The 12,331-nt window shown below is 39.3% G+C and overlaps 1 protein-coding gene across 1 annotated transcript; it reads left to right on the top strand.

Annotated features, from left to right (window-relative positions):
* The first annotated feature begins 2,373 nt into the window (after nucleotides 1–2,373).
* Nucleotides 2,374–11,317, top strand: LOC111341959 (protein sax-3-like). Its single transcript, XM_088732864.1, has 8 exons — nucleotides 2,374–2,484; nucleotides 2,634–2,703; nucleotides 6,387–6,546; nucleotides 7,214–7,537; nucleotides 8,083–8,382; nucleotides 8,937–9,425; nucleotides 9,981–10,114; nucleotides 10,358–11,317. The coding sequence occupies exons 3-8, from the start codon at nucleotides 6,426–6,428 to the stop codon at nucleotides 10,415–10,417; spliced, it is 1,428 nt and encodes a 475-aa protein (XP_088588990.1). The 5' UTR covers nucleotides 2,374–2,484; nucleotides 2,634–2,703; nucleotides 6,387–6,425; the 3' UTR covers nucleotides 10,418–11,317.
* Nucleotides 11,318–12,331: the final 1,014 nt, after the last annotated feature.

Genomic DNA, 12,331 nt, shown 5'->3' with positions numbered 1-12,331 from the left:
ACGTGTCAACCAATGGCACAAATACCCCTTTATAGTAAAAAGAGAGCTCTCTGGGTAAAGCACATAGCGCCAAGAAGTATAGGTGAAAAGGTTTAACTTGTCAGACTAGAAAATTAAATCATTGGCAAATGTTGAACGAAACTTTCCTCCCGAAGGAAGGGGAAAAAGCGCAAATGAAGTGGAAAAAGCGCAAATGAAGCGAGCCCGATGAGCTGTCAATCGTATTTAATTCAAAAGTCAATTCCAGTGGTGAAAATGGAATAAGTCTCGAACTTAACATTCTGAACAATTTAAGTAAGATCCGTGAATGTCGTCTCTATAGCTCGAAAACTAGTCACTCCCTCCAGACTGTTATCTGTTCTCCTGATGAGATAGCTCCTCGTGCATAGAGTTATCGAGCGAAAGATTTCAACATTACTGAATGAAAAAGGGAGCATCAGGAGCAACAAAGCCTCGACCACGAGGGCCGAGGACGCAAGCCTCTAAGGAGGGCCTCTAAGTTGCTACTTCTTCTATCTCGAGATCCTGGTGAGTGAAAAACTATCTTGGATAACCTATTAAACTGGGTACAGTGAAAGCTGGTTTCTGTTGCATTTTTGGCAACGGTATTTACTTCATCTTATGCATTATTGCGCTCAGGAAACCGCAGGTTCATGCTGAGATGTCAAAAAGGAAACACCGACGAAACACAAACGATCAGGAGAGGACCATGCTAAAAATACTGTCAGTAAAGCAGACAAAATATTTCTTTGTTACAGGAAAAAAAAAAAAAGAGGGGGAAGAAGATCATGTGGATAAAACAGGAGGCCGGAAACAATCTTCGAAAACGGGAGGGTTCCGTCCAAAACGGAAGGATTGGAATCAGAGTCCTGAATGCTAATAATAATAAGGGATAAAAGTCCTCCACCACTGTTTAATGTCCAGTCTTTGCGGTGAAGAGTAATAGAGGATTGAATATTCCTTGGGGAGAAAATTTCTGCTAAATCATGGGAACTCGACCTACCTCACGCGTGCAAAGAGTGGGTTAATTCTTTTAATTAGCGCACATGTGTACTACGCTATCCGGACTTATGTCTGCTCATGATTATGATAAACTGATTACGTTCAGAGGATGCCACAGCAAAGACTGCGTCATCCCTTTGCGATTCAAAGTCGACAAAAGGAACTTCTCGATTTCCATACCGCATTTCTTAATTTGCTTTATTAAAAAATTCATTTCTCATTATGAATCACTTAGGTGGTGCGATTTAGTGTTTTACAATTTGAGAGCTCCAAATTCCGTCGATATTTTCCTATCTCCATAGCAGAGAGCTGAATAAATTTAGAGGGAGAAAATGTTAGCTATGTCAACATAACCTTATTAAGGATTGTTTTGACGTAGACCATTTTCGTTGTCATAACAGAAAGCTTCTTACGCAAAGGAATATGTAAGCATCCGTTTGGTTTCTATCAATAAATACGAAGTATCAGTTAAGTGTGATTGGGCAAGTACTCTTGAGTAACCAATTGAGTAACCAGTTCAGCTAACCCGGTTAGTTGTGCGTGTTGTGCGTGTTGTGCGTGTTGCGCGGGAAGTCGAGGGTTCGAGCCCCGGCCGGACCAACACTCAAGGTCTTAAAATAACTGAGGAGAATGTGCTACCTTTCTATAATATCAAGAAATGGATAGACATTCTAGTCTTCTCGGATAAGGACGAATAAACCGTAGGTCCCGTCTCCTGCTTCTATTAATTAGTTAATTTGGTTAGGCAGGGAACGTTAAAGAACCCACTCACGAGACTACTGTGATGTGGTCTGGCCCGTTTACTGGAGGTTGGGGGGGAAGGGGGGGGTCTGGCTTTGTCATTGTTGACGCGGGATTCACTGTTATTGGCTAAGGCTGTAGTGGTCTCCCTGCCTAAGTCAATTAGGCGAGGCTAAATAAATAAATAAATAAATTTGATTATGTGATCGAATCTCTGACAAGCGGACCGTTCCAGAAGAAGTGAACCGACCCATATCTTCTCAGGGCTCCCAATATGATTAGGTTAGAAAATTCGACTAAATTAATTTTAAAAGAAAATCACATTCAGGGGCAAAATCTGTTCTCTCAGTAGCTTCTGAATCCTACTCGATTGCTTTGTTTTAAGGATCATGCGATTACTGAAGTGTCAGGGCACCCAGTTTAAAGGTTTTCACTCTTAGCTTTTTACGTAGGTCGTGGGCTCTTGCCTATGAAATAAAAGGTGTGGTAATACCACGTTGGAATGAAAAGGGCACGCTCGCACGCTCGCACGCTCGCACGCCCACAGAATACTGCGGAGGACTGTTAATGATCTTCCTCTTGACAATTCTTTATCTGTTATTTTTTGCCTAGGTTAAAAGTGTGACCAATCCAGCATACTCACCTTTGCTCAAGAGTACATTGAGATCATAGATTATCTGAGAAAGCCAAGATTTTATAAGACAAGCCACAATCTGGAATTGATAAACACCACAGGACCACGTAAGGAGCATTCAGTTGTTATCTGGGTGTAATATTGTTGACGGCTGAAAAAGCTGCCTGTCGGTTTAATCACCGTATTGACTTACAGGAATACTTGAATTGCCTGGGGCGTTCTACTCCTACGTCTCAAAAAATCCTGTTTTTCGCAGGTTGGAGCACCGAAACAATATTTCAAAGCAGCTTCAACAAGAAGTGCTCAGAGCTCTAAGGACAGTCAAGGTAAGTACCTGGCTCACGCGCCACAATCGTATTTTAACTTCATCTCTTTCCACATTGTAGATCCTCCTGAATTCAACTTTAGTAGAGCTGAAAAAATCTTACCACTTAACCAACTCCACGCTTTCTTCGCTTTGATAATTCTTCAATTCTTACCGAGTTCGTATTTTTTTCTCAGTCTGTAATAAAAGATCTTGTAGTAATCTTGTAACCTAAAAATATAACATGGAATCAGTAGCATGACTGAAAATGGAGGCATGCCAAAATTTTCGAGTTGACCCATTCATCTTTTAATCCGATTGTGTGTTGTTTGAATAAGATTAGATTTAGTTTAACATCTAATGATAAAAAAATGCGAAAGAAGTTTTACAATATGTTCAGTTCGATGACGCCATGTCATCATTTTCGAGTGAAAAGAGAATAAAATTTTGACAACTTATAATATATACCGTGCAAGGCGATAAAGCGTAAAGTATGCAGGCAAAAAGTGACAAATTTAAATAAATAATTTTGTTTACCAAATATTTAACAACTCAAAAGAAATTGTGATCGGTGTTCTTCAAAATGTTATGAAGTATTTAGTTATTTTATAAATAGTCAGTTAGTTAGTTAGTCACTTAAGTATGAATTGGTCATTTGTATATATTTAGAACGTAGTTACTGCATGAATTCAAATTCCGAAGTTTATTTAGGTGTGAGCTGTAGCGACGACTTTCCGAATCGTGACAGTCTTGTCTATCTTTCACAAGTGAACGTGCTTAACTTGTCCACTGACCTTCCTTTAGACCCACATGAAAGTTCTTGTTTTGGCTAACGCAGTAAGATGTTGACTTACCTGACCGGAAATCAATTTCGATAGTCTCATGAAATTGCAGCCAGCTGGCATGCTGACCAGTTTCTATCAACAGTCAGTTTATGAGTATGTTCTCCAGAGCTTTCTTAGGAAAAAAGAGACAGTAAACAGAGAGCAGAGAGCAGAGCAGAGAACTGCAAAGAATGCAGACAGTGTGCAGAAGTGTAGAGACAGAATTCCATAGTTGAAGTGAATGTTTATCAGCAATTTTCGGAGAAGTAGAGGTTGCTTCACTTCACATTTATAAGAAATATTCAACTGATATGAAATCTTGCGACGGCGAAAAAAGAAGAACTCAGTTGAAGGATAATCTACCTGAAGTGGAAGAAGACTTTAAAACATCAAGGAAAATAATATGATAAGGCCAGAATTCATGTGTAGGATTTTTAAGATGAGTTCGGGAGGCTGTCTTTGACGGCTGTTTAATGATTTTCTTAGAAGTAAACGTCTGTAAACATCAGATCGTAGGTGCTCGCGCGAGCACACGCAGTTGTCAGCGGTAGCTAAAACAGATCATGAGCAAATGTCGATCTTATAGAATCTAGATTTTTAAATGCGCGAGGACGCGCGTGGAAATTGCTAAACTCCCGAAAGCTATTGCATGAAAACAAGTCTGGTGACCCCTTCTTTTTATTGTTCCAATATGATAATAACGTCGAAAGGAATCGTCAGAAAAAAAAATAGAAAATTCTACGGAAGGAAATTTGCGATATGTGAAAATTGCCCTTTTTGTGGATTTTCTGAAATTCCGCTCCGTAGAATTTAAAAATCTCTGTGCATTTCCCTTTCAAGTGCCAAAAGCAATCACTGAAAAAAATCAGGGGGTCACCGTATTAGTTTTTGAATTATCTAAGCCACAAGCTAAAAAATGCGTCTGAATAAGCCTATGAAAGCGTTGCCATGGAAACTGCTAGAGATGAAATGACACTTATTTTGGGATAACCAATGATTATGTAATCCAACGCCGTAAAAGTGTTGAACTGGCCTTGGTCAGTCTTTCTGTTGTATTCTTTCAAAGTTACAAACCATCAAAAAGATGAAAACCGGTACAACCCACCTTAAACTTGACAAAATTCCACACATACAAATTATTTTTATAAAGATTACGCAATGGGGACTTGCGTTACAGCGTATCCAAGTTTGGTAACTATATTACAAAAATATGAAAAATCATGTGATTTCCGTGAAGACGGTTCAACATTGAAAGAGTTGTTTTGCAGAGATCATCGTTACCTGTTTGAGGATTTTGTTTCTCGTGAATTTGACAAGAAAGCACGATCAGGACTTTACAAATTACTCGATCACTGAAATGCGATACTGTTTTCCGACGTCCGTTTCCTTAAAACTCTTCTTGCCACTGGATGGGTCTCCAACCTGTCATCAAACTGGAGATGGCGCCCTGTAGCTCGCGCTTCGTACCAGCCATGAAACCAGCCATGAAACGCTGGCTCGCCTACCTAGAGCTTACCATTTTCTCACGCCCTTGTTTATAGGAATTTGTCAGGTTTGCCTCGTGGCCTTTCTGTGGTTACATGGCGACTTGAATCTTGGATTCTCGAAACCGTTGATGTATCACAGAATTAAAGAGCTGTTTGAATGGACTATTGGACCTTCCTACTCGGCCAAGACGATCCCAAATAAAAAAAAAACCTGTGTGGTAAAATTATTGTGGACAGTGGAGGACCGCTAAGGTGCATGTGCTGGAGGAGGAATATTGTTCAGAAAAAAGTGCTTGACTTCGGTATCGTTGGCGTTATTTTATGGAAGTCTAACTTTACAACCCAATAATGTATTTTTCATTTGAAAACAAAATTTGTGCGGAGTTTAATAAAGTTTCGAAAAAGACAAAAGTCATTCAGGTTCCTTTTCTTGCTCTATTATAATTATGTAATGAAATGTCAATCCAGAAGTTTTGTCCAGTGTACTAAGTAAACCTGTGTACCGGAGAACCGAGTAATTAAAGAAAGCAGAAAAAGACATTTGATAGCATAACAAAAACATGTACATGGATGCGCTCCTAAGACACTTTATAATATATCTTTCTATAAACGAGGGGTCTGAGGGCCGATTGAAACTTCATGATATGTTTAGTAAAAACGAGGAGGTGACAGAAGAAAATCGCCGTCGGAACTAATTACAAAAAGACCAAAGAGGCCACTAGCCATCAAGAATACATTTGGGTTTATTCAGCTCCACTTGATAGTCAGTCCATGTTTCTTTTAGGCATTTTCAGCAAATTATGCTAACGGTACTTATAATTATGGGTGTACACTTTTCCGATTTTGTGTATGTTTTTTAGCGTGTTGTGCTAAGATTTTTGGGAACAAACACATGAGCTACCCACAGTAAGGGAGAGGCACCAAAAGTCTAAATTCATGTATGACTAGCGCCCAAACGTGTCTGTATTCCCTGACCTCAGAAGCTGTTGACAGCTTATTTCTTAAATGACATCAAGAAAAGATAACAATGTAACCCAATAACAGAACGAAAAGATAGGAGAATCTACATGCTATTCTTAAAGTAAGCCGGTATTAGAGCAAGCGAATATAATCTCCTTACTATAATCGACTTAGCTCACCTTAAACATTTCGTAGAATCACTTCAGTTTAACGCTATTCGATTCTGTTGTTTTGTTTCGTGTTTGTTTTGTTTTTGACAAAATTGCAACGATTTTTTACCACACACGCGGCATTTCCCGAGCGTCAGCAGTTTTTCTCGCCCACTCAGCTGTTAAAAAAAGGAATTATGAGCATGACGATAATGAATAAGACTGTAATCACTATTTTAAGAATGATACGCTTTTCCTATGTTAAGTAAGCAATCTTTCTTCCAGGCCACTTGAACAAGACTCACAGCTATACCCGCCGACGCGATGGAACTCAGTTCTTGGTCAGTTGTCGTTTCTAAACCTTTTCTGGTGGTCCTCATAGTCACGAGTGGTCTGCTGAATCTCCCTCGAGCCGCGGGAACGAATTGCAACACTAGATTGACAAGTACGTAGTGGAGGTATTTTTGGTTTTGCTCGGAGAAGCATTTCATGTTTCAGAGTCGGAGGAGCGTTTCCAAACGTGGTGGGCTTATTTTTTTACCCAGCCATACACATACCCCTACTACGAAATTTTCCAAAATGCCCTTTGCGTTGTTTGTTGGCAAATCTCTTTGCAACCTTTACAGTTTCAAGTGCGTCCGTAATCGATTTGTGACCTAACTTTCTTTTTTTCCGGCTCCGAGTCAAAATCTTTCAGCTTAATATTCGATTGGGCTCCCGCAGACAAAATTTACTCGTCGAATTTCTTGTAGACACGCAGCCTAATTAACTGGAAAACTGCTGCAGCTAATAAGCTTCTCGCACGCAGGCCGGAGCTCTTCAAAAGAACTTTTACAACATATTATTTCGTCATATATTCCTGCTGATAAAAGGATTTGTGACTTGAAAAGATCACAAGAATGATTATCTTGCAATTTTTATGCTGAGCCAGCGATATTTTCGGCACCATAACGTTGGGGGAGACAGAGCTCCCCCAGATCTTTGTTTGGGCCCCTTAACCCCCCCCCCCCCCCGCTCTACCACCTATGTCTTTTCAAGTTCACAATGACTGCATTCAAATTCTTTATGCGCCACAGGATGTTTGAATGGATTTATCTTTCTTCCTCCTCCAGTAATACCTGATGTAGAGATTTCCACAAGTCCACCAACGACGAAACTAGCGATAGGTACAGCGGTTAACCTGACTTGTTTAGCGCAGCCCAGGGGCATTGATGCTGTATATTACGATAGATGGACCGAGTATATTCAGTGGTACGACCCACAGGGCAAGCCAGTTGGACATAGATGTGTGCAGGGTAGACGAATGGTGTTAAAACATAGATGTACATTGATGTTGAAACATTTGACGGCAGAGCAACTCGGTAGCTACACGTGTGAAGCAGGAAATGGTTATCGTGCACACTGCAGAAGAAAATCAGTTGAAATTCGTCCGAAAGGTAGGCAACAAAACAGGAAAGAGATATAATATAAATATTTGAGAAACACAGGCCGAGTGAAAAAATAAAACAGAGACAGACACAACTCTATTAGCATTTCATCGTGTCATGTTGTCGAAAAAAGATTTTCAGTTTGATCAGCTGTCCTTTTCTAGGGCTTTATTGATAAACTTTTGACCCCAAATATTTTAGTCGTTACATTCTCGAAATATTGCGAAATAATAAAGCTACACAAAACTTAAGAAAAATAACTCGTAGGATATTTTCGCTTTTTTTAATAAAATACCAAAGAGAATTGTGCGTCGTCTACTTGTCTTGTTGCTCTCTGTGTCTGTGTCTTGGTCTTCTGATCTGTCTATAAAAAATGATCATGACTTTTTCTTACGTATAACAAGCCGTTGACGACGTAACTGAATGAGAAACAGAGTGTCTAGACGCCTCTTTCACTTGAATTATCCCTTAATCACCCTTAAAGTTACGTTTCCTTCATGTGTTTTTGTTCTAACAGAATAAACTTTAGCTACTGTCTCACTTTCGTTCTTCAGAAACCCAAACCATTCAAATTATTGAGGATCCAAAGAACCAAAGTTCTCTTATCGGTTCCATTGTAACTTTCAACTGCACTGCTACTGGTAGTCCCAGGCCAACCATCTCTTGGGAAAAGAATGATGATCCATACGCTTTACAAACCAACCCAAGGGTAGAGGAGAAGGTTATTGTGTTAGACAACAAAGCCGTTCGTAGTCAGCTCTTGTTAACAGGAACTGAGATGGAAGACAATGGTAAATACCACTGCGTGGCTAATAACAGCGCTGGAGAAAGAATATCAAGAGTGTCTTTCTTAGGTTAGTTTATTAGGTTGGAGGCATTAATCTTTTACTTTTGGAAATGAGAACTGTTTTTTTTTTTCTTTTAAAGGTGCAGATAATTTATCTTAAAAGCTTTATATTTTGGTCTCGTCAAAAGAAATTTCATAAAGAAAGAGAATATGAGGATGTATTACTTATCATCTCCAGTCATATCATGATGTAGTTAAAAGATATTTTCTCCGTAAAAAGCTACTTTCAACGTGAAGTGATCAACAGAATATTAGTATGGTGAGATAGAAACAAAACACCATACATACTGGAAAGAAAAGGCATAAAAGTGAAGAGGAACGCAAGAGTCTTGAAAGGCAACTTATGGCCGTATCTCCATTATAATATGAGAAACAACTACTGATTTTTCGCTTAACAAGTACCTTTGGAAATCCGAATAGCGAGGACTCTTTTCCAGCATTTTCATCAGTTGTCTTAGGCTACTCTAGGCTTGTCTTTCTTCCTTCTGGTCTGGTTGCAAAGAAGTTTGCGAATCTGCAGCTATCGTAGCAATAATTATTGCCTCATTTTTCATTCCTCAGACCTCCAACCTATTCAAGATGTGGGGGATCCAAAGAACCAAAGCGCTGTTGTTGGTTTTGGTGAAATTTTTATCTGCATCGCCAGGAGTCATCCAGAGCCAAGCATTTCATGTGTAAAGAGCAATAATCCTCATTCGACGCAATCCACCCCAACGACCTACTTCCATCCATCAGACACCCCGACTGTACCTCAAATTGTTGAAGATCGGTGGAACCTTAGCATTGTCATCGGTTCGGATGTAACTTTGAATTGCATTACCACTGGTCATCTCCAGTCAACCAGCAGGTGGACCAAGAACAACAATTCGTATTTTTTCCAATCCTATTCAAGGGAAAAGATCACTCGAGTTCGACGTGACCAAACTACTCATTACCAACTATCTATAGAAAAAGTGCAGAAGGAAGATGGGGGCAAATATCAGTGCATTGCAAATAACATAGCTGGTGATGAGACTTCAGTCGAGGTCAACTTACATGTCAATCAATTAGGTAACAAAATCTTGCATTTAGCTTTAGCGCGGTAAAGAGATCTCAATCTGTCCTTCTTAGCTGTATGTATTTACATCTAATCTTTCGACAGAAACATTAAGTTTACCTGTAAGGATAAAGATAAAACATTCGAATAGAGTAACTACAGAGAAAGTGTCATTGACAGCAACGTCGATTTTATATTTCAGTCTTAGGCACTTCTAAAGTCTGGCTTAATGATGTCCGTTGTGTCTGACGACCACGGTTAATTCCTTGCATAAAAGTGTATGATAACTCTCTCTCTATTTGTTAAAACGTATTTAAATTGCTACCGTCCCCGTGCGTGAGATGGGCAGAACTTCGAGATTAGAAGTTGGCGATTTAGAGTGAGCTACGATGAAAAGTTCACCGTTTTAAAACGTTTTGCTTCTTTGAGTTATTCCCCTGCGTTCTCTTTAGTATGAAGGCTTTGGTTTGCTATGGTCCTGGTCCTAGAAAAAAAGCAACTCCTTACATTCAAATCGACTTTTTTATAGAATAAATAGCTCGTTCAACGGACTATTTTCCTTTTTCTAGAACTGAAATCTGAATCGCGCACGCTGGCAGGAAGGACTGGATTGACAATTTTTCAGCTGACTGTGATCGCTTTCGTGGTATCTACATTTGTTTTTGCAGTTGGCGCATTTTTGTGGGATCGACGTCCTGTAAAGGTATTTTCGAAAGCCGGCTCTGTTTCCCAGTATGTATGAGGAAGGTTCGTCATGAACGAAGTGTTTGAATACGAGCGGACGCAGATGGATGCTCGAGCCCCTGAAAATCTTTTGGCTCGCAACAGAAACAACAGTAATCATACATAATTAGATGACACGTTTTGCTTCCTTTAGTTATCATGTACCCTCGACTATTTTTAAATCGCCGATAGTCTCATTAACTTTTTCTTTATCTATTTTCAGATTAGCAAGTTAATACCCATGAGCAGCCTCCAAAAGTCAGAGAGTCCATCTCATGTCTAATTTCATCAGCAAGCGAGGCGAAACAAAAGAAATCCAGTTTGGCACGAATACTAATAATAATAATAATAATAATAATAATAAAATATTTTACCAGGGTAAACCCGTCAGCAGAAGCTGTTATCAATAGGTGTCCTGGGAAACAAAAAATAGCACAATAATAATAAAAGCCCTAAGAGCTATTGCAATATACTTAATAAGATAAAGACTATAGGAAAGTAAATGCATAGAAGAAGTATCAAAAGTAAAATTAAAAGCTAATTGCATAGAAAATCCTTAAGCTTCGTTTTAGACATTAACAGGGATTCAAGTTTGGTGGTAAATTATTGAAAGCTTGTGCCCCAGAATAAAACCACTCTTTCTTAGCAGACTCGGTATGAACAATTGGAATTAAAAGGTCAAGACCATTACGCCTGGTAAAATAGTTATGTGATAACTTGAAAAAATATTCTTTGAACATTTCAGGAACAGTGTTTTTGACACATTTAAAAACAAAAGTTGAAATATGCATCGTAGAACGTGTCTTGAGGGACATCCAACCTAATTGTCGCAACAACTGATCGTGACTAAGGTAGCTTTCTTTTAAAACTATTCTAGCAGCTCTTGTTTGTAACCTTTCTAAAGTTTTATATCTAGAAGGAGCTAAATTATTCCAAACAAAGTCGCAATAATCTAACTTGGGAAGAATCATAGTTGTAAAGACTCTTTCAGCTGCATGAACCGTGAGACTGTTTCTGACCCTACTTAACAAACCAAACTGTCTAGATACCTTATTAACCAGTCGAGTAACTTGTTCCTTGAAAGATAGTGACTCGTCTAGGTATACTCCTAAGTACTTATAGAAAGGCTGACAATTGAGGACTTGGTCTCCTAAATAAACACTGCAAAGATTGTTAGAGTCAATTTGATTGCGTTTCATAGCAGTTCCAAAGATTACATATTCAGTTTTCTCAGGATGAATAAACAAATAAAAAAAGTTGAGCTCGGCATTTAACACCTGCAACAGCTGGTTTGCATCTGAGGCTGCGTGATAGATGACGGTATCATCAGCATGCATTAATACATTAGCAGCCTGTAAAGAGTTTGGCATATCTGTTACATACAAAGAAAAAAGGAGGGCCCAGAATAGAACCTTGTGGAACTCCGGAGACCACTTGTTCAGGCCGGGACAGGACACCTCCTACGAAAACTGGTTGGGTACGATCTGTTAGGTAATCAGATATCCAACGATGCTCACTATCCCGAATTCCAAATAATTGCAGTTTATCAAGCAAGATTTTATGATCAACAGAGTCAAAAGCCTTACGGAAGTCCACAAAGATGGCACCTGCCAGCTGACCAGCATCCATGTTCCTTCTTATGGAGTCAGTAAGGAAAATAATTGCACTCTGTGTCGAATACTTACGACTGAAACCATATTGGTATCTAGAAAAAAGGTTGTGTGCCTCCAGATGATCCACCAATTGCTGATGGACAGCCCGTTCAAGAATCTTTGACACCACTGGCAAAATTGAAATCGGACGACAATTGCCGATGTCATCCCTCACCCCATTTTTGAAGAGTGGAATAACCTTTGCATGTTTCCAATCATAAGTTATACGCTGAGTCATAATAGACAAATTGATATGTGCTATAAGGGTGCTGATAGCTACAGCACCATCTTTTAGCAGCCTCGGATGGGAGACCATCAAGGCCTGTTGCTTTTATTGTCCTTAATTGTATTAACTGTTTGCAAACGAATCCATTTAGTGACTGGTGCCATATAAAATTTACCTAAAGAAGAGTAGGAAAACAACTCCGCAGATAGTTTTAGGAAAACGACCAGAAGCTTTAGAAGCGTTAGTTTTCACAGCCTACCAAAACAAATGAGAGCACACAACAGACAGGATAATTCTTGCAAACGACTGAATTTGTGTG

The sequence above is a fragment of the Stylophora pistillata genome, chromosome 1 (assembly GCF_964205215.1).
Source record: "Stylophora pistillata chromosome 1, jaStyPist1.2, whole genome shotgun sequence".
Lineage (NCBI taxonomy): Eukaryota > Metazoa > Cnidaria > Anthozoa > Scleractinia > Pocilloporidae > Stylophora > Stylophora pistillata.
The sequence above is the reverse complement of the archived record's forward strand: the minus strand, read 5'-3'. Positions and strand labels throughout refer to the sequence as shown.

What these genes read in the sequence shown, in the direction of transcription:
- LOC111341959 (XM_088732864.1), top strand. Translation starts at nt 6,426, where the DNA reads ATGGAACTCAGTTCTTGGTCAGTTGTCGTTTCTAAACCTTTTCTGGTG. An exon ending in TTGCAACACTAGATTGACAA is followed by an intron (nt 6,547 to 7,213) that starts GTACGTAGTGGA and finishes TTCCTCCTCCAG; the next exon opens with TAATACCTGATGTAGAGATT. An exon ending in ATCAAGAGTGTCTTTCTTAG is followed by an intron (nt 8,383 to 8,936) that starts GTTAGTTTATTA and finishes TTCATTCCTCAG; the next exon opens with ACCTCCAACCTATTCAAGAT.